Source organism: Sebastes umbrosus, chromosome 14 (genome assembly GCF_015220745.1).
Source record: "Sebastes umbrosus isolate fSebUmb1 chromosome 14, fSebUmb1.pri, whole genome shotgun sequence".
NCBI lineage: Eukaryota > Metazoa > Chordata > Actinopteri > Perciformes > Sebastidae > Sebastes > Sebastes umbrosus.
In genome coordinates, this window is record NC_051282.1 from 29853820 (window position 1) to 29879506 (window position 25687).

The 25687-nt window shown below is 37.9% G+C and overlaps 1 protein-coding gene across 8 annotated transcripts; it reads right to left on the reverse strand.

Annotated features, from left to right (window-relative positions):
* Positions 1–342: 342 nt before the first annotated feature.
* Positions 343–21612, reverse strand: rhot1a (ras homolog family member T1a). Of its 8 annotated transcripts, none has more exons than XM_037792021.1 (21): positions 21200–21611; positions 17568–17626; positions 17308–17389; positions 17108–17151; positions 16974–17027; positions 16752–16804; positions 15909–16017; positions 14331–14432; positions 13417–13515; positions 13141–13249; positions 12871–12991; positions 12192–12276; positions 11845–11990; positions 11554–11654; positions 11200–11330; positions 9508–9591; positions 9234–9356; positions 8945–9147; positions 7214–7336; positions 2809–2952; positions 343–1433 (listed from the first exon to the last, which is right to left on the reverse strand). In XM_037792021.1, exons 1-21 carry the CDS (start codon positions 21234–21236, stop codon positions 1316–1318), a joined length of 2127 nt encoding a protein of 708 aa, XP_037647949.1. In that variant the 5' UTR covers positions 21237–21611; the 3' UTR covers positions 343–1315. The 8 variants fall into 8 exon arrangements, with proteins under 8 accessions (XP_037647949.1, XP_037647945.1, XP_037647948.1 ...); XM_037792015.1 differs by lacking the exons at positions 343–1433; positions 2809–2952 and adding exons at positions 3623–4851; positions 5699–5785; XM_037792017.1 differs by lacking the exon at positions 2809–2952 and having other exon boundaries at positions 21200–21610.
* Positions 21613–25687: the final 4075 nt, after the last annotated feature.

Below are 25687 nucleotides of genomic sequence, written 5' to 3' on the forward strand. Positions count from 1 at the left end.
GTGTACTTTTAAAGAACTCCTACAGATTTCATCAGATCGATTTGAAACTGTAATAGTCCGATCTGCCCCAGATTTCCCAGGCATAATGAGGGTCCAGTCCTGAGGACATGTACATGCAAAAATACACTCATAGCCCCGCCCCAATACGTTAGCCACGCCCCCTTTCATAACTCGTGACCCGTTTGTCGTAGAGCTTGGTGGCACGCATCATGGCGCTCATCAGTTTCAGTTTCATCGTACCTGGCCGCGTCAGTCGTCATTTTCCCAATGATGCCAAAAATTCTTGCCTACTGCAGCTTTAACTTGGCCGTTATTTCACCCAATAACACGCGTAGGCGGCTGTGCCAGATCGTACAATTCTTTATTGTAAAATGCTGGAAAAGAGAAGAATGAAGAAGAAACACTTTTTATAGTTTTAAGGTGGGAGAGGTGCGCTGAATGGCTGCTGTTAATAGCATATAATCTGTTGCTCTATGGTGCCTCTAAACTTCATAAAAATATAACATGAGGGGGACGAAGCTCTATTTGAAAACCAGAAAAAAAATAAAAGCAGAAAATCAGATACACCATGAGGACAGCTTTGATAATACTAAATACAAAAATACATGGAAAATGTAAATCCCTCCATCTGTTTCATGCGGTTGCACTCAAAACAGACAAGAAAAACAAAGAAACGGGTTAATAAATTAACACACAAAATAAACAGGTGCATGCCAATCGTGACCTTTTCTAGTGTTAGATGTGCCGCTGACACCTCCATGTGGGTGTCGCGTCCGGCTTCTGATGACGTCTGTGGGTCCAATCCTAAAATGTCTTGAGGAATACATACATAATAATAATATACTGCATTATACACATCTATTAACAGATTCAAGTCCCTTTGTGGTGTTTGCTGTATATGGCTGCTTCTCTCTGGTCTTCAATCATCTAACTACTAACACTGACCTGGATCAGCTGAAAACATCCAGTGACGACTAGTAGTGTCTGACCTGGATTTGACTAGACTAGACCAACAGATCACAGAATTCAAGTCAGCATTTACAAATTGAATGATGAATGATTTTTTAAAAGTAACCTGTCCCTTTCCCCACAACTCTTCATTTTTAAATGCATATAAAATGTACCTATGATTTTGCTCGTTTGTTGCTCGCCCGTGTTGCATTGTGGGAAGGGGATGAGGTGGGAGGGGGGGGGGGCTGAGGTGATGGTTAGTCAGCCAGTCTGTTTGAGTCTTTCAGGTCAGAGGAGGGAAGGGGGCAGAGTCAACAGAGGGTCCGGGAAGGGAGGAGGAAGTAGTTTGTCTCATGTTTTCTGATCACCGTTGTTTGAGAAGTGCTCTGTACATGGCAAAGCCCAGCACGGCAAAAACCGTGGCGCCGACGCTCGCTCTCAGCCAGAAGGTGGAGTTCTTCAGGTCCGTCTGAGCCATGTGCCTGAGAGGAGGGGAGGAAGAGAGCGGGTAAGGCAAGCAGCATTTCATACGATATTAACTCCGTTGTTAAAACCACAGCGGGATGAGTTGCCAAATGACAAAACAAAGTCATGTGCTCTCTCTCTCTCTCTCCAGTGGAAACTTCCTCAAATAAGGAGCGTAAAATGACGAACATCAGCGCCCTGCGATACCAGCTTGAAACAGGAACACATGCTTTCTCTTGACAGTTGGTTTTGGTTTGGAAAAGAAGACAAAGGAAAGGTGTTGGACTATGAGAAGCAGCTGCTCTGATTCACACAGGGAGGCAGGAACTAGAAAACAAAATATATATATAACTAATGGATTATTAAAATTGGGTTAACAGCTGCCCTACCAAACACAGATCCAGCTGATATGGTAAGAAACACAAACACTGGGGAACTACGCAGACTGCAATTAAAGCAAGCAGTGAACAGAAGGCAATGGAGACAGCAAACTGGTCTACAGTTAAGCCTTCAACACACTCAGTGGGACCCTGGTAGTCTAGGATCAGGAGAGAAACCAGCCATGTTCACACAGCTCACCTGTGCTCCCTCTACTGGGCAGAGAAAAATACCTATAGACCTTTTCAAACTTGACTACATAAAATTGTTATGGTGCCTTCAAATGGGGTCGTTTATACCGTGTTAACTTGAAGAGTCCATATGAACGCACCTCTAATGTCGTATTCACGACCTCGTAAGTGGAAAGTTTCTGAAAGCTCAGAGTTGTGACGAGTTTGTTGACGTTGTCAGAAATGGCAGAGGACATGGAAGTTCATTTTTCGGTGCATAATAAGTTAATATATTGTAGTTCTAGTGGTTTATTGTGTTTCTTTGTAATGTTATAATATGTCTGAGGAAAATGTTGATATTTTGTTCATCTTTTTCCTCTGTCATTATGTCTTTGGGTGACATAATACGGTCCCATGGGGTCCACCGGAAGGGGTGTGACTTAGGCTCTCTACAACCCACTGTAAAATGATGATTTACGCAACATTTTTTGTGCAGATTAAATAGACAAGATATAATATGTTAACTAATTAGCTTAGAGGTGCTGGTAGGCAGATTTTGTTACCTTCTGACAGAGCCAGGCGAGCTGTTCCCCCTTTTTGTAGTCTTTGTGCTAAACTAAACTAACAAGCTGCTTCATATTCAGCAGACAGAAATTAGAGCGATACTGATCCTCCACCTCTGAAAGTGAATTAGCATATTTCCCAACATGTTGAACTATTCCTATAAGACTCCAATAATTCTCTGTAAAATATTTCAGGATATACGTTTATCCAACACAGACTCGCCGGTCCGGTTATAGAAACATAACACCCCTCTCTCCGTGGACGTGGTTTCTGCCTTTACCTTTCTGGGGGAGTTAGCTGCTCAGCCGAGGCCTCCATAAAGATGGACCCCTCCACGCTGGAGACGGCTGAAACCTGCTGCATCAGGCTGAAATCCTCCTCTGACAGCAGGTAGCCACCCACAGCCTCCACCCAGCCCAGCAACCTTCCACACACACACACACCGAACACACACCCAGTCACACTGTTACCCGGGGTGTGCTCACACACACATATTCAGATACAGTAGGTAGAGCTGGGCGATACTTCATTATAATATTGACTACAGCTGCACCAAAAACTATTTTCATTAGCGATTAATCCCCTCTTTATTTTAATTAATTATTTATTATCATTTATTTAATTATTTATTCATTTAGTGTATAAAATGTCAAAAAAAATAGTGAACTACCTCTTTATTTGCTTTTTTATTTAAAAAAAAATCCATTATTTGATTTGATAGAACTTTTTTCTCTCTTTTATTTTCTATTATTTTCTATTTATTTACTTTTAAAAAATATTTTATTTTCCTACTATAATTTTTTTAATGATTATTATTTGTATGTATTTATTTATTTTTTCTTTCCCTTTTGTGTGACCAGGGTTATGTTCGACATTTGATAAGATGACTTTTGCCATGCCAAGTTTTCAGAGCCCGACAACCAATGACATAAACACAAAATATATTACACACACTCTTTATATGTCTGAAAATTAATTGGCTGCTTGTAAATTAGAGTAGACCATGGTGCAGATTAATGTAGGAATATGTATTTGATTGGTGTCTTTTTTTGTTGTATATTATTTGTATGTTATGATTTTGTAAATATTTTTTAAATTAATTAATTTATTTTTATGTTAATATTATTTTTGCATATAGGAGTTATTTTATTTATTGACCAAAATGTGACAATGTTCATGTAAATAAAATAAATTAAATACTAATACAAAAAAACAAAAAAGATTATCTGAATTTTTGGTGAATGAGATTCAGTTGAAATTCCACTAGTTCAGATTAAATATTTTGTTTAATTATCAATAGTTGCACCAAAAATACTTTAAATTAGCAATACTGTAGAATATGAAATGATATCTGACTTCATCCATACCACCCAGCTCTACCCAGCCCGAAGAGGAGGGAACTTCGATCACCACCAAAACCCTTCAAGCACAAGCTCAACCATGACCGCATCGCTGGTCAAATGTCACCGCACACTTCAAACCATGACAAACCATGACAAAACACACACACACACACACACACACACACACACACACACACACACACACACATCACGCTTTTTAATACATATATATGGACAGTACACACCACATGGCAGCCAGACTGGAAATGTTGAGCCATGAATTGTATGGCCACTTGTCATGTACTTGATTTTCTAAAATTGTATCCCTTCTGTCTGCACTAAGTTTCTCAAGCGGCCTCCTGACACGATTCACCGTTGTTGTAATTTTCGTAACCTAAGACGTTATTTCAATATTGCACACTTTGCAAGATGACTTCGATTATTGTGTAAAATGAAAACAACATAATTTAAGCCAGTCAACCAACCCGCTTCTCAGAAAACACGTTAGGCATTCGATGTGGTGCGTCGGCCTCTTGCGCTGCCAGAGCTCATTAAGTGTCATGCTATTAATAGTGTCAACAACTCCCAGAGATTAAAAACAAGTATCAAGACAGAGCTGGATGCAACGTTACAGAACGTAGCTCTGCCTGGGTCCATGAACGCCCCCACCAGAAGCTCCACATTTTATGCCATTGTTGGGCTTAAAAAAATTGCCATCAAACACACAACACACATCTGCGCAATCCAGCAGCATAAACAGCCATTCAACCCTCCTCCTATCTTTAACACCAAGCGCTCTCTTTATACTGGAGAGACGGACAGGTGAGTAACCTCAGCGTAGGACCGAGGCTCGCCTTTGGTTGTCCAGAGAGGTGAAGAACAGGTGAGCCATGCAAACACAACAGCAGACAGATTAGCAGAGGGTGAACACATGCAAGAGGAAGAGGAAGAGGGGCAGCCATAAACATGTGTATGAACACCTAAAGAGTGGAAGGAAAGAAAGAGACAGAGACAGGAAATACAAGATAGGATGAAATGACAGGGTGATGGTACAACAAATACAATTTAAACAACAAAGAAACACATTTTGATTTCAAACATCAGCCTTTATGAAGTCTAAACCCACAGGAGAACACGGGAACTGAATTTACTTTTAGGAAATGTACAAATACAATGTGTGCTTTTCAAAATAAAGTGTCTCCTGTAGGTGCAGACGTCGGTGTTAAGAATGTAAAAGACAAAGGGAGACTGAAAACATCACAGATAATCAATCAAACACTCTCTGATCGTTGATTATAGTTGAGAAATTAATAGACAGGAAGAAATGTTTATATGTGATTGAAAATAAATCACATATCAAACATGCAGACATCGATGAGGTTTTCAGTTTGAATGAAGCACAAACCCAAAGAAGAGAATGGCTGCTTTCGTTCTCTGAGCAAATAATGAGCTTGTTAGTCAAGATTTACAGTTTGCATATCCACTGCAGGACAGGAGGGAGCAAACAACTCTTAACAAAAACACTTCATTAACACTTGATTGTAACAAATCACAACAAAACCTAAACCATCTTTTTTATTTTTCAAGTCAGAATGATTAACTGTCTGACCACATGGATATGGTATATTATAATTATTTGTAGTATTATATTATTCTTTCATACAAATATACTCCAAAATGAAAGAAATTAAAAATCTAATTTGACAGCGTGTTTGTATTGTGTACTGTATGGGGGGGTTAGTATTAGGAGTTAATTTGCACTGCACAAGCAAATAACGGCATGCGTTTCTCACACTGATTCCCACACACACACACACTGTCACCTCCCTGGCTAGCAGCCTGTGTGTTAGCTGGCACAGCATGGTCACACTTCGCTGTGTCAAACTGTACAGAGAGCGGGTGGGCTGGCTGGAGCTGGAGCAGAGACCAAAACACCTCACATGACCAACGGGTTTATATGACAAATAACGTAAACAAAATCTTTGATTTGGCTGTAAAGCATCTCACATGTGTCTACAGTAGGACTCATCCAGAATCACCAGGTCTACAGTGATTGGTTGACAGGTGACCAGTCCGTGTCAGTGAAATAAAATATTCATTAATATACAGAAAATCATTGTAAATTATATCTAATTATAGGGCTGAGCGATATAGCCAAAATCGCCATTTCAAATCTCGATTAATGATATATATATATATATATATCACGATATAGCGTGTTTTCTGGTTATTCAATAAATAAATATTTTATATGAAATAACCACGTGGTTTTTGTAAACTCCTGTGTGAATTAAATACTGAGTATTTTCTTATTTTATTAAGAACTTAAGTGCAAAATGAACATAACAGTTTCAAGTGAAATTAAAGAGAAAAAAATAATCTGCTCGCTCTGGGCTCCCACATGCAAGGAACGTAAAGCTTCGTCCAAATGACGTAAATAATAATATTGACAAAACACAGTTCGGTTGCCGGTTTTTCGATATCACGATAGAAAAAATATAATATACGATAGACATTTTTTGACAACATATATCGACATATCCCCCAGCTCTATTCAATTAAATAAAAAATTCTAGTATTTTAAATTAAATGTAAAAATATATTAAGTCAAACTATAACTTTAATTCCATTAAATGATGAATTTAATAAATAATAATTTAACTCACTACCACCTGCAGACTTTGACTGATTGTGAGCAGGTCTTAGTCATTTAGGGGCTACTTTTAGGGCTAAAATACTTGTGAATTACTCTTAAAACCAAAAACGTAGAAGTCCTAAAGTTAGAACTGATACATCTCTTATTTTTATTTTGAGTTTCTTCTAACTCGGTCAGATAGGAGCTACTTTTCCCCTCAAGATTTATTTTGCTAGTCAGTCTGGGAAACAAACAGTGGAAACAAACAGTGGAAACGACGACCTCTAGGACCGATTGAATGATTTTTTTTGGTTCGAGAGAGAACTTTGAACTAAACAACCAAAGCTGACCGAAGATGAACGCTATGCAGCAACACAGCAGCAAGCAAAAGGAAAATCCCCCCAAAAGCAATCACCATAGAAGACTATTTATGCTCTGACACAAGGGATCGCTACCATCACGTTCAATCACATTTAATCTCCCCTTTTCCCTGAAGTGGATATGCAGTGTAAACCTGACCACGGGCGAGCGCTGAAGGAAAGCAGAGGAGCCGTCACCATCACCGGTGTTAGAGAGCTCGGGTGAAAAAGGAGGCTCTCTGTGAGCACCCTGGAGGTCAGACCCGAGGGTGGGAGACACAGAGAGGAAGAGGAGGAGGAGGAGGAGGAGTCTATGTTAAAACACTAGAGCTTATTCTATGCATGAACCTGTTGAAAACGACCCTGCGGAGTTGAGCCTTAATACTGCGCAGCAGCTCCAACTTGAGGAGGTTCTGACACAGGCAATAGGTGCACCTGTTGCAGCCGCACATGCAGCGGAGACGGGCGTGGCTGCGGAGAGACACACAGAAACGCGTGTATTCACCACCACAGGAAGAAAACACGCACAAAACAACACATACACAGAAGAGGAGGAGGCCACAGCCAGGTAGATTAAAAATAAAACTCAACCTTGATTAACAACTTGGCTAAATCTAAAGAGAAAACATACTTCTCTGAGCTACAATCTGCACTGCTGCCATTTAACTTCACCTCCTCAACTCGAACACAAAGTAAACAAAAGTATTGACAAGGAAACATCTATAATGGACTTTCATAGTCTAAAGGAGAATAAGCACATGGAGAGGAAAACCACAGAGAAAGGAAGGGAGCAGTCACAACAACAGAAAAATAAATAACAAAATGCAAACGCTCTCAAAATCTGTCATTTTTGTTTGACCACTGGAACCTTTCTGTGACCGATTTCCCCCAACAGAGAGTTTAACCAGTTTAAGAACATAAAGCATCAAACCACCACGAAGATCAAAGATTTATTTTTGAGACCATGGACTGTTTTTTTGGTCTGTCAGCAGCACATGGTGGCTGAGGAACGTCTTGTTTTTTATTTCAGCGTCCGTGTTAGCAGGTTAGAGCAGCCACACTGAGCAGTATGTCTCACGCACGGCTCGGCTGCGTGTCAGCTGCGTCTCTTCTAGAGATTCGAGGTCTCGTCTATTTTTACCGCGAGTCGCGCGCAGTTCACAGCAACAACAGACACCTGCTGACCAGCGGCACCAAATGACAAAGACATGGCTCATAATTTTTGATTTGTTAACAATGTTGTGGATCGAGTAATGAGAAAGGAAAGAGTTTTCAGAGATCGCAGTAACAATGCTAAATGTGTAAATTATTTTCTAAATAAAGTGACGCTCAGCTCAGTTTACACTTTGACAGTTGATATTATGCATTAAAACTTTAAATATTTAACAAGCACCTCAGCATGGAGAACCTATGCTGGGTTGACAGCTTAAACATCTAGGTTCTGAATCATCTATTCACTATTTGAGGCAGAATTCACCCTCGATCAGCGGATAGCCTCACTACTCAAAACTCATTCCCCAGAGTGCAGAAGATCTAATTCTTCATTCAAATGTAGACAACAGGATTTCTGGGCTGCTAAAATGAGATTAAGTGGGCGCGTCCCACTGAGTACCAATTAATCTACTCTGAAATCTGATCTGAAAGCTTTGAGGAGTTTAGACACGCTGCAGGTTCTATAAAGTCCTAGGATTGACCATGAAAGGACTTGCATGATTGCACACACACATACTGTACAACCAACTTACAAGGGAGCATAAGAGACCCAGAATATGCATTACATTTGTTTTGGGTGCTAGGTAGTAAAAAACATCCTCATCTAAAGAAGTAGCTGGAAGAGTCCAAAATTCAAGCACTGATCGAGACCAGCATTTAACTGTTTATACTTTACACAGCATATACATGGTGGCTTTCATTAATTTCCCTATGCTGTAACCTTTTAATACTACGGGCACTGTCTGACACATCCGTCCAGGAGAGAGGTAGAAGTGGATAGGGGGCACACACAGGAGAAGATGGACATGGTGGATCAGGTTGCAGAAGGGTTAACTAGAGGAGACTACAAAGAGGGTTAATACTCACGGATACATGGCCATGGTGGTGAGTCTGGTGTAGATGTCTTTGCTGGGTGCTTCGGTCGTGCTGCATGTGAACGGCTGGGGTGGGTGGAGCTTATGCTTGCGGCAGAAGTCGTGCGGCGAGAGGCTGTAGTGCTGCCGTACTTCATGCAGGTCCGACTTGGCAGAAATCACCACGCACGGCGTCTTACTATCTATGAAGTATTGCTGTCAAACACAACGGTTGAATGTTACTAGTTAGACCGCATGTAGCAGGCCTTACAAGCATCTTTCTCCATCTTCTGAACACATACCTTGTACACTTTGGCGCAGTATTCAAAAGAGCCTGGATTGTTGATGTCATACACCAGGCAGACCACGTCACAGGCTAGGTCCGCCTCGGACAGGAAGTCAAAGTCTGGCATCACCTCGTGGAGCTTGTGGTGCGCAGACGAGACGGGGAACAGGGAGAGAGTGTGCAGATGGAGGGGTTAACAGAGTTTTGCAGAGTACTAATACTGATACACAGTGAAGTATAATACACCCAGATTATGTGATCCAAACATCAGATGAGTGAACGGTTCTCACCAGCAGGTATTTCTCCTGACCGTAAACGTAGGTCGTGCTGATGGCATATAAGGACTTGTGGTCTTCTCTGATCCGCCTCTGATCCTGGAAGATAAACAAGGTCAATAACAGACATCAATCTAGACTATTTACATGTTTATAAACTGGTCCCTTCGACCCGGGCCTGTTTGCTCCAACTCTGGATGTTGACTAAATTACAAGTATCTTAACGACGTCGTCTTTGGTCTACTCCAAACGTTCCATTTGTTGTGTTTTAGTGTATGTATTTTTCTTGATCTATGTTTTGCCGCTGCTTTTAATTAAATCAAATAATTATTAATTTCTTACACTTCACTGTAACTTTTATGATTGCATTTAATATCTGTTTATTATATCTTGCTTGTGTTGTATTTAATGAGAGTGAGGAACCCACAGTTTGCTGTTTAGCGGATTGTTCACTAATTTCTATCTCTTATCTTTTATAATATGTTTTTTTTCTGGTTTTATTTTTCATCATTTTTAATATATTTTTATGTTCATTTTCATGTGAAGCACTCAGTGCATGTAATGTCTTTAGACTTTAGACTTTATTGTCCCACAAGGGGAAAATCGTTTCCACAGCACTGTACTTGTCAGACACGAATACGTACAACAGCACACAATAACAGTAATACAACAGAGATAACAACAGAAAATGACGGACAGCAGTACACACTAAGGACTATTCAGCGACGCCTGTTGTTTAAGGCGCTTATGACTGCCGGTATGAGGCTTTTCCCAAAGCGAGCCCTATTGCACCTCAGTGTTCTGTACCGATGCACGGAGCATGGCATTATGGGTGAGGTGGTGATTGAGTGGGTGTGTGTTGTCCTGTGCTATTGAGATTGTAATGCGTACAATGGCTTTGTTGTTTAGCTCTGTGAGGTTGGGTGTGGGGAGACCAATTATCCTGGCAGCAGTAGTTGGTTATGCGTGTGAGTTCTGACCGGACAGTGACGGATAACATGTTTAAAAAGCAGGTGGAACAGCACAGTAGGATGGGCTGGATAATTTATTCTTTCTTCTTTATTGTTAAGCACTTTGAGCTGCATTTATTGTATGAAAGGTACTATACAAATAAAGTTGATTATTATTGTAATTATTATTATTATTATTTTAGTTTTGGCTGCCCAGATGCAGGCAAAACAGGTAATTCATCTTCTTGCAATTACTGTGAGCGCAAACATTCAAATTGGTTTGTTACATGGTAAAAACTACTGTGAATCAGTGGTGGCACGGTTTGTGTATTTGACGAACCGTTCAGTTCAGGACGTTCGGTTCAGTCAGCGACATCCTTTCAGTTCGCCGTTACCCAAACAGCTGTTTATATCTACTACTCGCACGCGCGGAACAGAAACTCTGGAGAATGAGGTTTGCCCGGGACGTTTTGGCAGCGCTCCAGGAATAGTAGCAGCGCTGTGGCGCCTAGTAGCTCATGATAGCCAAGCTAAACTGACAATGATTTGTGTGTGTTTGAATTATTTTTAATTTGCGTGTCCTGTAATTAGACTAATTTGAAAAGTTCACTCGAGACTTTACATAAATGTAAAATGTTGCTCCCAACCGTGGACGTGATCCCTCTGAAACAAAGTGTGTGTCCAGCAAGACAAACTGCTAAAAACACCGGTTCAAAAAGGGAGTTGAAAATAATTTCCAGCCATGACGTCCACTGACCTGCAGGTTCTTTCCTAGGAAAGCTTGGAGGAAGCCGCTCTTCCCGCTGTCCCGGGCCCCCAAGACGTTGCAGCGGAAGACGCTACGCTGGGTCTGTTTCTTCTGCAGATCGATGCGCTTGTTACGCGTCACTGAAAGAAAACCGGCAATTATTCCTAAGCAAGAACGAACATGCATGCACAACGGCAACGTGCTGTAAAATCCAAGCATTAATAATGAAGAAGAAAAGAAAAGGTATCAAGAAGCAGAACTTTTATTCTGTACAGAAATGTGTTTTTGTTAGTCAGTCAACATACAGTGCTCCTTAGGTATAAAAAACAAAAAGTACAGTTGGCTTTAATTCTGATCTCTTACCTGTAATCGCAGCAGCTTGGGACTCCTGTTCATAGATGATAGAGTAGCCAAGATAACCTAAGTACTCCAAACTACGCTGTACATCTAAATATGTTGTTAACCTAAAACACAAAACACACAAGTCACGATGAGTCCGTCAGCATGAGAGATTTATATGAGCATGACTTTGTAAAATGATCTGTGTATTCTACATAATTATATAAGTCCTACAATATTGTGAATGTTTTCAGGTTGTATCTAAAATAGGCCTGAGTGTGTGTTTGTGTATTAATAGATGAGAGCCACACTCACGTCCACTGGGAGAGGTATCCCTGGTATGTGATCCATCCCTGTTCGTTAGTGCCGACCGTGTGGTTGACATCCGGACCCCAGGGCATGTAGGGAAACACTTTGAACAAGTCCTTCACCTCCTCCGGCGACAGCGCACAATCTCTGTCCTGGATCATACCAAGGGCACATACAGTACAGTGACTCACAAATATGGGACATAAAAAAACATGGCTAACAGGTAAAATGCATAAAAACTGGCACAGAGAGACACAAGATTTATTTTAACTAATTGAGCAGAAAAGTTTTCTTTAAAAATATACACTGTAAAATAATAAATAAATCATAAATACAAATGTCTAACCACTCACTTTGTCATGTTTGTCAAAGACACTCTGGAGGAAGAGGTAAGCGTTGTGGTTGAGCTCCGTGGTGCAGTCTGGAGTGATCTTTATCCTGCGATACAGGGACGGACACAAACAATCATTTAACAGAGAGCTCTCAAGCATTGACTGAATATCACTCTGATTCTGCTTTCAAAGGTGACGAAGGAAGAAACAATCTGCCTGAATCACTTCAAGTCGTACGAGTCAACCAGAATAATTCAGTAGAGAAGAGGAAACAATATTAAACATTGAGGTCATATCAAAAGAGTAACAAGACATCAATATGGGCTGAGTGATATAGACAAAATGAATGGTAACATAAAGACGCTGTTATGTTTATGCTAAACACACTTTTGACCACTACGTCATCCACAAATATATGAGCTAAGTAGCTAATAAGTGGGTGCATTAACCAGTAGATTGCACTTTTAATACATTTAGCATGAGGGCTGCACGCTGTAGCCTTATTAGGGATGTTACAATATCAGATTATCACTTCAAGATTATCATGTCCAAAAGAATTCATGATAATGATATTATCATAATATCTACAGAGAAAAATAATAATAATTTTATCAGTCAATTCATCTTTAACTTTGTTTATTATGCTTTTTTTCTTTCTTGGCATATAACCTTTGAGTCTTTGCTTTAAGTCTGCACTTACATGGGGAACAGGTATTCCTGCGTGAGCTCCAGGTCATCGTCGTAACCAAACCTCCTCAGCACAGTCCAGGTGGTCTCGTGTCGGCCTCGCTGTATGAAGAGGGTGTGCAGGAACAGGAAGCCTGCAATAAATAAAGAGGGGGACGGAGTCAGCACTTAAAAGAATGGACTAAAAACACAAGCAGAAATCATTGAGAGGACATGAAGAAGGATAAGTAATGAAGTGGAGGACGGAGGAAAGAGAAGGAATATGACAACAAGATTGTCTGACCTTTGAGTGAAAGTCCGTTGTCCTGGACTCCATCCGTCATGTTCCTCCTGACCACATTCTTTACATCCTCTAAAGCCTGAGGCGCCAGAGGCGTATTGAAGCACGTTCTCTACAGACAAACACAACAAGCCATACATTTAAGTTTTTTTCAGGTTTGGTTCATCTTAAAAACCGCCACCCTAAACCAGAAGAGCCGTTTTACTAGTGATGATAACATGTCTGAAATCTCATGTATTCATGTTGACATTGACACTATTAAAGTGGAAAATACATTACCTGGAAGAAGTTGAGCTCGTTGTCATTAAGGATGCCGTCGTTGTCCAGGTCAGACACTTTAAAGATTCTAGTTAAAGACTTAATGCAAGAAGGCTTCAGCTGAAATAACAGAAGAAACATAATCATTTAGGTGATTACATGTACTTATATAATGCAGAGAGATTTAAATAAACAGTAAGCTAACTTTAGGGATGCACCAATCCAACTTTTTCTCAGCCAATACCGCACACACATCTGATACTAGTGCTGTCTTTTCCCCAAATCTAACATCTGTATACCTCATGGAAGGGACTCATTTTGATGTAAGGTGATATGAGGCCAGGGGTTTCTGTGAGTTAAGTTGAGTAGACTTCTTTCTTTGAAGAGAGAGAGAGAGCCCACTGGTCTTTTGCTGAGAACTGTTAACCCGACAAGCTCCAATTATGTTTCCTTTTTGGACCGACGACAAACAACAAAACTTGGAATAAGAACATCTTCGATCAATGTCGTGTCTGCTGCCCACTAGTGGAGCTTGTGCTTGAGCTAGCCGCTGATGCTGACTCGGAGTAAGCCTCAAACAAGCCACTACTAGCCTTCAATTTCTTTCTTTTTAGTCATTTGTATTTTCACTGAATTTTAAAATGACATTGACGAAGAAACTATTTAACAGCATGTTGTTTTGGTGCATCTCAACTTCAAGTAGGTCTATTTTATACTACAATAGGTGTAATCCTGGCTGCCATACATTTGTAGTAATTGAAAACAAACCATTTTGACATGTCACAGTAGAGAAAGCACAGGTGTGAATGATAGAATTACCGATGGCTGAGTTGCTTCAGTTTCAGGGTTCTGGTGTTGACCCTTTTTGCAGACCTTTTCCTACTATGACAAGTCAAAATGTTCCAGTACAACTGAATCTACTGTATAGATCTCACCTCCTTCTCCTCTGGGCAGTACAGCGGTCCAGTCGGGTGGAGAACGGCCTTCTGGGCGTAGTAGAAAAGCTCAGAGATGTTCTTCAGGTTTTTGGCAGAGCACTGAGGGAAAAAAGAGGGCAGATGTGTGAGTGAATGCCCTGAACATGAGCTACTCTGGAGTCAAACTCATCTACACGGACTTGAATAGTTCACTTAGAAATTAAAAATAATAAAAAAGTACACAAAGTTATTACGATAAGTTACTTGTACTTTACTTCAGTATTTTTTTATTTCTATGCTACTTCATATTTCTACAAATCAAAAATATTTCAGAGGGAAATATTGCATTTTCTTACATTACTGCATTTATTTGGCGGCCGTAGTTACAAGTTACTTTGCAGATTTAAAAAAAAAAATTAAGAGCACATAAAATACAATGTGTTGTTATACAGAAATTAAACCATGATCCAACAGAATATAAAATCAGTATAATTTATCTCTACCAGACGTTAAAGAGCAGCTTACATGTTACTGCACCAATGATAATAATCCAGATGTATAGGCTAATAATAAATAATAATGTAACACTGAGAAGAGCTAATTTTGTCTGCAGAATGAATGAGTACATTTACTTTTTTACATTACGTACTTTGACTTAAAGGTGCTTAATACAGGAATGGGAGCATTTCTATTGCCTCTCAACAGCTCTCAACATGGCGACAGCGAGCCACAGCGAGCCACAGCGAGCCACAGCGAGCCACAGCGAGCCACGGCGAGGTGGTAACAGCGCTGAACAATGCAAACAACGGCGAAAGTCGTGACGGCGTAATCAGCTGTAATTGCTGTATGAGAGCTGTGCAGAGCAGCAGCCGTGAGCTAGCCAGTGAGGCACGCTCACATGCACGTACTGTACATGCATTAAAATCATGCACGGCCGGCGGTGTCAACAAAGCATGGAGAAGCTCGGATTAAAACACACACTGAGGGATAGCGACTTCATTCTCTGCTCAGGTAGACATTACTCCTCTATATCTTTACATAAACACACAGATGTCAGTAGCTTAGAGAAGCAGCACATACAACCAGCCCTGGGTCTGGTCCAACACTGAGCCAGCAGCATTGGTTCACATGTCTTTCATACGAGTCCAACTCCCACCAGCTGTGCGTCTGTATGTGCCGTCTCTCACGTCCTCCTCGTCTCCCTCTTTTAACCTTGTAAACTAATCCAGCTCAGGAGGGCATGACTGAGCCGTCTCATGACACAGAGGGAAATTTGAATTTAACAGTCATGCAGAACTTCCTCTATGACGGCCAAGCCTCTCAACACCCTCACAGACCGTCAGTCAGCAGGCCGTGGCGTGGCAGCGACTCAGTCAGAGTGTAAGTGGAGTCAGGAGTAGCTCGGGGGCCGATCTGCCCAGCACATCGCCGGCCTCTCTCTGGCGACCACTGCTAGTATTAGATTTCATATTTAATTTGCCAATCCATCGCTCTCAAGTGCTTCATCTTCTTTGACATTTAACTGAGTGGGATCTCCAAGCAGCTCTGCCTCCAAAAGGTTTATACAGTATATGCATATGTGTATTCATCTCTTACCTCTACACAGGTCTCGATATCCTGGTATTGATTCATGATTGGCAGGATGGTCTCCATGCTGCTGTGTTCCACCAGGTCCGACTTGTTCCCCACAAGGATCAATGGCACCCTGCAGCAAAGAACATTAATTTACTACATTATATAGCTCAGTCACTTCATCAATTAGTTGATCAACTAATAATAATAATAAATAATAAGCAGCTATTTTGACAATAGAGTTATGGTTTAAGCCATTTTTTAATGCAAAAATGCCACCAAAAAAAACTCTGTAGTTGCAGCCTCTCCAACGTGAGGACTTCCTGGTTTTCTCTGTTTTATGAGTAAGGGATAATGTACAGCGAGCCGGTCTTTGTTGTGAAAGAAACCCTGACAGGCACCGAGGCTGGAGAGAGGGCTGGGAGGTGGATTTAGCAAGCCGTGACGACAGCGTGACGGCTGTGACTCTGTGACCGAGCCATGTGACCGAGCCATGTGACCGAGCGGACGCTACTGCGCCTGCTCCATGGGCCCAATGGATGCGGAAGATCGCCGGAAGATCCGGGTACTTCTCCACTCGGAAGTTGAGCCATTTTGGCTTCATGCGCCACTGACCAACTATCATAGGAATGAACGGGGCCCCGCCTCCAACGGCCGCTTTATTTCATGTACATATCATAACAACAGGTTTAATTAATGAATTTAACAATATAAAGTCCTCTTTTGAATCATTGAATGATCCTAAACTTATCTCTAGTTCCCACCACTCTGATTTCAAGCTTGCAAATGCAGCACCACCTGGCTGAGCCACAGGGAAGACAGGCACAAATACACATCTAATCAAATTAAAGTGACAAGAGCACACACCGGCTATCCTTGTCTGTTCGGTCATTTATGAGGGGAATCCAGTGGCTTGTCACCTAGGGGAGTAAAGCACACCATCAAACACTGCAGCTGCACAAACATTCATAAATTAATTATCTCAGATTAAGACGATGAGCATGATGCAGCGTCCCGTTTCACATTCCAGACATACTGCAGTTATGTATTTGATTAACAGCACCGAGCACAGAGAGGAACCCTGCTCACCTTTTCAATGGACTTCTTGTTGTTGACTGAGTAAACTATGCAGATAACATTTGCCTGTAAAGACAAATATCAATATCAATACATGGAGAACAGACATTACACCAGACCAGACGAGAATGAGAAGTCAAACCAACCTTTGATATCTCCTGGTACAGCTGCTCGTCTGACTGTTCTGCCTCTAAAAGGTGTCAAACAGGCATCATCAGTACAGTGATTTACATGTTATCAAATCAATCTCTTCCTATAGATATGGAGTAGAGATCGTTAATGATATCAATCTGGCAGACTGTGTGTGTGTGTGTGTGTGTGTGTGTGTAGTAGGGGGAGGGTTTACCCGAGTAGTCCACAATATGTGTGGGCACCCTCTCTGGGGTGACATCAGCTGGGATGGTGATCTCCTCAGCTCGGAGAGGAACCTGGAGGACAGACGACAACAAGCAAGACTCAATAAATATTACATGTCTGTTTTCACCCTCATGATTCTGATATCAACAAAGCCAGGTCTACAGTGTCCAGCCTCAATATGTAATGATCAGGATGCAAGTGTGAACTTAACAGCTACCAGGATGATCTGATCATCTGATTGATACGTACCTCATCAGGAAACTCCTCACTGACCAGAGACATTATCAGCGATGTCTTCCCTACCTTGGCTGTACGGGCAAAGGAAAACAAATATTTTATTACAATCTTTTACTGACAATGGGTCATTAATGCCCTGAAACCCACAATAGACACGTTTTGTCTTTTTTAAGGGGGGTCCAGTGGGTCTTTAGGGGGGAGATAGCAGGTCAACAGTAGATGTCACATAGAAGTGGTGTACATCATCTGAAAGCTGAGAACCTGAAGATTAACTCGAGATGCTGTGTCAAGTTGTTCTAGTCATAAATCAGAAATAAACATGAATTCATGAATTATTTAATTGTAAAATGTATAAGGGTTTAGAACATTATGATAGAAGTATATGATGGTCATCTCCATGCTCTATTATGTCTCATAAATTGTTGCAGCAATTTTTGGGTTGATACCATTTGTTACACAGATTTGGTGCTAAATTTAATAATTTTTTTACCACTAGAGAATTGATAAAAATGATTGGGGAACACTATAAAAAAAGCCATGCTGTGATTTGGGATCAAAAACTTTTGACTTTTTGGAGATTTCTGCGAGAATTGCATTTTTCGGCGATTGGATGGCGAGCACTTCTGTTGTGTAAACTGCTCAGAAACCCCTTATTGTCAATCTAGCTAGGAAAGCCATCCATCCTCTGAATGCTCTAGGTCTCTAGTTTGATCCATCCATCCTCTGAATGCTCTAGGTCTCTAGTTTGTGGCTGTAAAGTTTCATGAGGCTGTGATTATCCTAGAGGTCACCACAGGTCAAATTTTAAAAAAATGGTCTCACTACAATGAAATGTCTCCTATGGGGACTAACATCATCACACATGAATACAGTTGGGCTCGTTGGATCCACAAGAATCTCAGCTTTACAGTGAGACACAATTTATGTAATTCAAGACTGTTTGGGGACCCCAGTATGCAGAAATATTCAAACACACCATTTTAGAATAGGAGACAATAAAAAAAAAACTGCATGTGATTATCATAAAGTGGGCATGTCTGTAAGGGGAGACTCGTGGGTACCCATAGAACCCATTTACATTCACATATCTTGAGGTCAGAAGTCAAGGGACCCCTCTGAAAATGGCATAGCCAGTTTTTCCTCGCTAAAATGTAGCCCAACTTTTAGAGTGTTATTTAACCTCCTTCGAGAAACTACTAGAGTCTCTGAAAGACAGTAAAGTCAGTCGGGATCGAAGGTCTCAGAGGGATAATCAAAGGAATAGCAGACATATTAATCAATAATCAGAAATAATCCTTAGTTGCAGCCCTAGTTTGCAGTCCCTCTGGCCCCTCAGTGTCTTGACAGGCTTTCTGCTATCTGTAACCCAACAAACTGAACTCTACTGAACTTCACAACTCCGGAGCAGACACGTAGCATTTGGCTACACGTAGCATTTGGCTGCACCTCTCTCGGGAACAGTCAGTGCCAGCTCGCCTAATGTGGAAATGTAGGCCACCCTGACCTGCACAACTGAAATATAAATAGTACTGACAACACATACAGTATGCTTTAAAGAGAACAAACAGAGCAGGTGAAACACAGTAAAGTGAGGATGGGATCTTTTGTCTTCATGGTTTCATTCTGCCCTCACTCCTCCAGAGTCCTGGGAAAAGACAAGATCTAGTAATTACAAACTATTTACTAGAGATACTGAGTACCGATCCCATAACAGCGTGATTTAAAAAAAAAAAAAAGTTCATTATTATTATTATTATTATTTAACAGCTGTGTTTATTACTGTCCATGTATGGCTGTGATATGATTACTATCTTTGTTGTATGGTCTGGCTCAGGTTTGTAAAACATTAACAAATAGATACAGAGAATGAATGCCATAGAGAACTTTCTTTTATTATTCAGTTGCAAAGAACTAAAAATTAAGCTAGGAATAATTAACAATTCTGCAGCGAAGAATTGATTTACGGTTAAATAAGTTGATTTTTTTCTCTGGGTTGATAAATTATGGTATCAGATCGGTGCATAGATATTACATACTGGTATCGGTATCAGAATAACTCTACAATTTACCCATAATTCTGTTTAACATACAGTACATCTCTGTGCCAACTGGAGCTGAAACAATTAGTCGATTAACAGGAACTTGTTCAGCTAACTATTTTGATAATCAAATAATCATTTAGGTAATCAAAAGTCTGCTTTCAGCATCTAAACTGTGAGGATCTGTTTTGGGGGTTTTGGGCTGTTGGTTGGGACAAAACAGGCGGTTCGAAGGGTTTAAGAAATTATGATTGTGAGAGATTTTTCACTATTTTCCGACATTTTAAAGACCAAAAAACAATCAACACAATCAAAAAAATAATGAAAACAAAAATGTGTTGCAGCCTTAGTTTGAGTAACTCTTTTTATTTCATACTACAAAATAAAATGCTATTATTTTACTTTTCACTAGTCTTTTGTTTTCTGTTGTTGTTTTGTTACAGGTTAAATAAAGAGTTAATATTATATTATTATATTCAGGTACAATCTAATAATCAAGTCCAATACAATGCTGATCATATTTAGTAATTTACACCTGGGGATTTTGTCATGATGTACTATCAAAACTACAGTATGAGGCAGCCTCCTCCTCAGATTATGTCTGGTTATGAGGAGCAGTACATGGAAACACTCATGATTTAGTATCATGCACCATAAGACACTTAATTGGCTAACACCAGACAGAAAGCTGAGGGTATTTACTCTTATTATACACATTGCAATATATCCTTGATGCAATATACACCTCAAGTGCAACTACCTTTGTTTACATTTTATTTATTACATCTACTCTACATATTTTACAAGTGCAATAACCTCTATTTACATTACATCTATTTTACCTCATTTATTCCTCAAGTGTAATACCTGTTTATATTTATTTATTACATCTACTTTACCTGTTTTATTTGCTTTATAACTGTGTGTGTTTTACCTGTTATATGTTTAACAAGTATTTGTTTTAAAGCACTGACCAGAAGTGGCAACTGTGAATCTCGTTGTGTTTAATACAAACACAATAAAGCTTTCTATTCTCTTCTCTCCTCTCCCCACCCAGTGATCAGTGTATTGATCCTCTCACCAGCCAGTGATCAGTGTATTGATCCTCTCACCACCCAGTGATCAGTGTATTGTCACCAGCCAGTGATCAGTGTATTGATCCTCTCACCACCCAGTGATCAGTGTATTGTCACCAGCCAGTGATCAGTGTATTGATCCTCTCACCACCCAGTGATCAGTGTATTGTCACCAGCCAGTGATCAGTGTATTGTCACCAGCCAGTGATCAGTGTATTGATCCTCTCACCACCCAGTAATCAGTGTATTGTCCCCACCCAGTGATCAGTGTATTGTCCCCAGCCAGTGATCAGTGTATTGTCCCCAGCCAGTGATCAGTGTATTGTCCCCAGCCAGTGATCAGTGTATTGTCCCCAGCCAGTGATCAGTGTATTGTCCCCAGCCAGTGATCAGTGTATTGTCCCCAGCCAGTGATCAGTGATCAGTGTATTGTTAGAGTCACAGGGTGCATCTGTTAGCTGCTAGCTGCTAGCTGTTAGCTCCTCATTAGCATGCAGGCTAACAGAGCATTGTGATTAAAGTGACTCACGTTCTCCAACCAGCAGGATCCTCACGTCCTTCCTCATGTTTCACTGCTTCACCTCGACAGACAGGAGAGAGGTTACTGTGTCATGTAGTGCTCTGGATGCCGTCCTCCTCCTGCAGCAGTAGGTTAGCTAACGCCGGGCCTGCGCACTGAGCTCCTCCCGCTGCTGTCACACTCTCTCCGGGTGTTTGTAGGACAAACCGGACGGACCCGGTTCAGACCGTGTTCGGTGCTCCTCCGGTGTTTCTACAAGCTGCTGCTCACCTTCAGATGAATCAGCTCAGCGGGAGAGCTCTATTTAGAGAGTAGTCTCTGTGGTTTCATGTTAATCTCTCTGTTCCAGCAGCAGGCTGTCTGATGAGCATGCTAGCATGGAGCCCGACCTCCACCCGGCGACTACGGAGAGGCGGACAGGACAAACCTCCACGGGAATTTAAAAACGCGTTCTACTGCTCTCTGGCGCCAAAGAGAGGAACTGCAGTTATTTCATTTTTTACCTTTTTCAGACATTGTTTAGACTTTTGTCTTCCAACATTTTTCAAACTTTTTTTTTCCAACATTTTTCAAACTTTTTTTTTCCAACATTTTTCAAACTTTTTTTTTCAGACTTTTTTTTTTTATTTTTTTTTTTTACCTTTTTCAGACATTGTTTAGACTTTTGTTTTCCAACATTTTTCAAACTTTTTTTTCACATATATTTCAGACATTTTTTTTTTTTTTACCTTTTTCAGACATTGTTTAGACTTGTTTTCCAACATTTTTCAAATTTTTTTTTCACATATTTTTTTTTAACTGACATTTTTTCAGACTTTTGTCTTCCAACATTTTTCAAACTTTTTTTTTTCCAACATTTTTCAAACTTTATTTTTTCCAACATTTTTCAAACTTTTTTTTTCAGACATTTTTTTCAGAAATTTTTTCAGACTTTTGTCTTCCAACATTTTTCAAACTTTTTTCACATATTTTTCAAGACATTTTCTTTTTTTTTTTTTTTTTACCTTTTTCAGATATTGTTTAGACTTTTGTTTTCCAACATTTTTCAAATTTTTTTTTTTCAAACATTTTTTTTCAAACTTTTTTTTTTCAAACTTTTGTCTTCCAACATTTTTCAAACTTTTTTTTTTCAGACATTTTTTCAAGACTTTTTTTTCTTTTTTTTACGGATATTTTTTCAGACTTTTGTCTTCCAACATTTTTCAAACTTTTTTTTTCAGACTTTTTTTTTTTTATTTTTTTTTTTACCTTTTTCAGACATTGTTTAGACTTTTGTTTTCCAACATTTTTCAAACTTTTTTTTTTCAGACTTTTTTTTTTTTTATTTTTTTTTTTACCTTTTTCAGACATTGTTTAGACTTGTTTTCCAACATTTTTCAAACTTTTTTTTCACATATATTTCAGACATTTTCTTTTTTTTTTTTTTTTTTTTTACCTTTTTCAGACATTGTTTAGACTTTTGTTTTCCAACATTTTTTCAAACTTTTTTTTTACTGACATTTTTTCAGACTTTTGTCTTCCAACATTTTTCAAACTTTTTTTTTTTCCAACATTTTTCAAACTTTTTTTTTTTCCAACATTTTTCAAACTTTTTTTTTCAGACATTTTTTTCAGAAAATTTTTTCAGACTTTTGTCTTCCAACATTTTTCAAACTTTTTTCACATATTTTTCAGACATTTTCTTTTTTTTTTTTTTTTTACCTTTTTCAGACATTGTTTAGACTTTTGTTTTCCAACATTTTTCAAACTTTTTTTTTTCAAACTTTTTTTTTTCAAACTTTTTTTTTTCAAACTTTTGTCTTCCAACATTTTTCAAACTTTTTTTTTCAGACATTTTTTCAAGACTTTTTTTTCTTTTTTTTACGGATATTTTTTCAGACTTTTGTCTTCCAACATTTTTCAAACTTTTTTTCCCATATCTTTCAGACATTTTTTTTTTTTTTTTTACCCTTTTCAGACATTGTTTAGACTTTTGTTTTCCAACATTTTTCAAACTTTTTTTTTCAGACTTTTTTTTCAGACATTTTTCAGACTTTTTAGTTTAGACTTTTGTTTTCCAACATTTTTCAAACTTTTTTTTTACTGACATTTTTTCAGACTTTTGTCTTCCAACATTTTTCAAACTTTTTTTTTACTGACATTTTTTCAGACTTTTGTCTTCCAACATTTTTCAAACTTTTTTTTCACATATATTTCAAACATTTTTTTTTTTTTACCTTTTTCAGATATTGTTTAGACTTTTGTTTTCCAACATTTTTCAAACTTTTTTTTTTCAAACTTTTTTTTTTTAGACTTTTGTCTTCCAACATTTTTCAAACTTTTTTTTTTCCAACATTTTTCAAACTTTTTCTTTTTTTTTTTTTTTACCTTTTTCAGACATTGTTCAGACTTTTTTTTACGGACATTTTTTCAGACTTTAGTCTTCCAACATTTTTCAAACTTTTTTTTCCCATATATTTCAGACATTTTCTTTTTTTTTTTTTTACCTTTTTCAGACATTGTTTAGACTTTTGTTTTCCAACATTTTTCAAACTTTTTTTTTTCCAACATTTTTCAAACTTTTTTTTTCAGACTTTTTTTTTTTAACCTTTTCAGACATTGTTTAGAATTTTGTTTTACAATATTTTTCAAACTTTTTTTTCCACATATTTTTTTTTAACTGACATTTTTTCAGACTTTTGTCTTCCAACATTTTTCAAACTTTTTTTTTTCCAACATTTTTCAAACTTTTTTTTCAGACATTTTTTTCAGAAATTTTTTCAGACTTTTGTCTTCCAACATTTTTCAAACTTTTTTCACATATTTTTCAGACATTTTCTTTTTTTTTTTTTTTTTTTTTTACCTTTTTCAGATATTGTTTAGACTTTTGTTTTCCAACATTTTTCAAATTTTTTTTTTTCAAACATTTTTCAAACTTTTTTTTTTTCAAACTTTTGTCTTCCAACATTTTTCAAACTTTTTTTTTTCCAACATTTTTTCAAGACTTTTTTTTCTTTTTTTTACGGATATTTTTTCAGACTTTTGTCTTCCAACATTTTTCAAACTTTTTTTCCCATATCTTTCAGACATTTTTTTTTTTTTTTTTTTACCTTTTTCAGACATTGTTTAGACTTTTGTTTTCCAACATTTTTCAAACTTTTTTTTTCAGACTTTTTTTTTTTTTTATTTTTTTTTTTACCTTTTTCAGACATTGTTTAGACTTTTGTTTTCCAACATTTTTCAAACTTTTTTTTCCCATATATTTCAGACATTTTCTTTTTTTTTTTTTTTTTTTTACCTTTTTCAGACATTGTTTAGACTTTTGTTTTCCAACATTTTTCAAACTTTTTTTTCACATATTTTTTTTTAACTGACATTTTTTCAGACTTTTGTCTTCCAACATTTTTCAAACTTTTTCTTTTTTTTTTTTTACCTTTTTCAGACATTGTTCAGACTTTTTTTTACGGACATTTTTTCAGACTTTAGTCTTCCAACATTTTTTCAAACTTTTTTTTCCCATATATTTCAGACATTTTCTTTTTTTTTTTTGACCTTTTTCAGATATTGCTTAGACTTTTGTTTTCCAACATTTTTTAAAACCTTTTTTTTCAGACTTTTTTTTATGGACATTTTTTCGGACTTTTATTTTCAGACATTTTTAATTTTTTTTTTATTTACCTTTTTTCAGACATTGTTGGACTTTTATTTTTCAAACTTTTTTTTCAGACATTTTTCAGACTTTTTTTTTTTTTTACCTTTTTCAGACATTGTTTAGACTTTTGTTTTCCAATATTTTTCAAACTTTTTTTTTCAGACATTTTTTCCAGACTTTTTTTTTTTTTTTTTTGACCTTTTTTCAGATATTGCTTAGACTTTTGTTTTCAAAATTTTTTTAAAACTTTTTTTTCAGACATTTTTCAGACTTTTTTTTTACGGACATTTTTTCAAGACTTTATTTATTTATTTATTTATTTATTTTTACCTTTTTCAGACATTGTTTAAACTTTTGTTTTCCAACATTTTTCAAACTTTTTTTTTCAAACTTTTTTCAGACTTCTTTTTGGGACATTTTTCAGACTTTTTTTTTACGGACATTTTTTCAGACTTTTGTCTTCCAACATTTTTCAAACTTTTTTTTCACATATCTTTCAGACATTTTCTTTTTTTTTTTTTTTACCTTTTTCAGACATTGTTTAAACTTTTGTTTTCCAACATTTTTCAAACTTCTATTTTCAAACTTTTTTCAAACTTTTTTCAAACATTTTTTTTCAGACATTTTTCAGACTTTTTTTTTTACGGACATTTTTTCAAGACTTTATTTATTTATTTATTTATTTATTTTTACCTTTTTCAGACATTGTTTAAACTTTTGTTTTCCAACATTTTTCAAACTTTTTTTTCAAACTTTTTTCAGACTTCTTTTTGGGACATTTTTCAGACTTTTTTTTTACGGACATTTTTTCAAACTTTTGTTTTCCAACATTTTTCAAACTTTTTTTCAGACATTTTTCAGACTTC

Coding starts and splice junctions, on each gene's coding strand:
- rhot1a (XM_037792013.1), bottom strand. CDS start 21,236: ATGAGGAAGGACGTGAGGATCCTGCTGGTTGGAGAAC. Junction 9,592..11,199: donor TCCTAGGAAAGAACCTGCAG/GTCAGTGGACGT, acceptor TTTATCTTCCAG/GATCAGAGGCGGATCAGAGA. Junction 9,357..9,507: donor GTCAGGAGAAATACCTGCTG/GTGAGAACCGTT, acceptor GCGCACCACAAG/CTCCACGAGGTGATGCCAGA.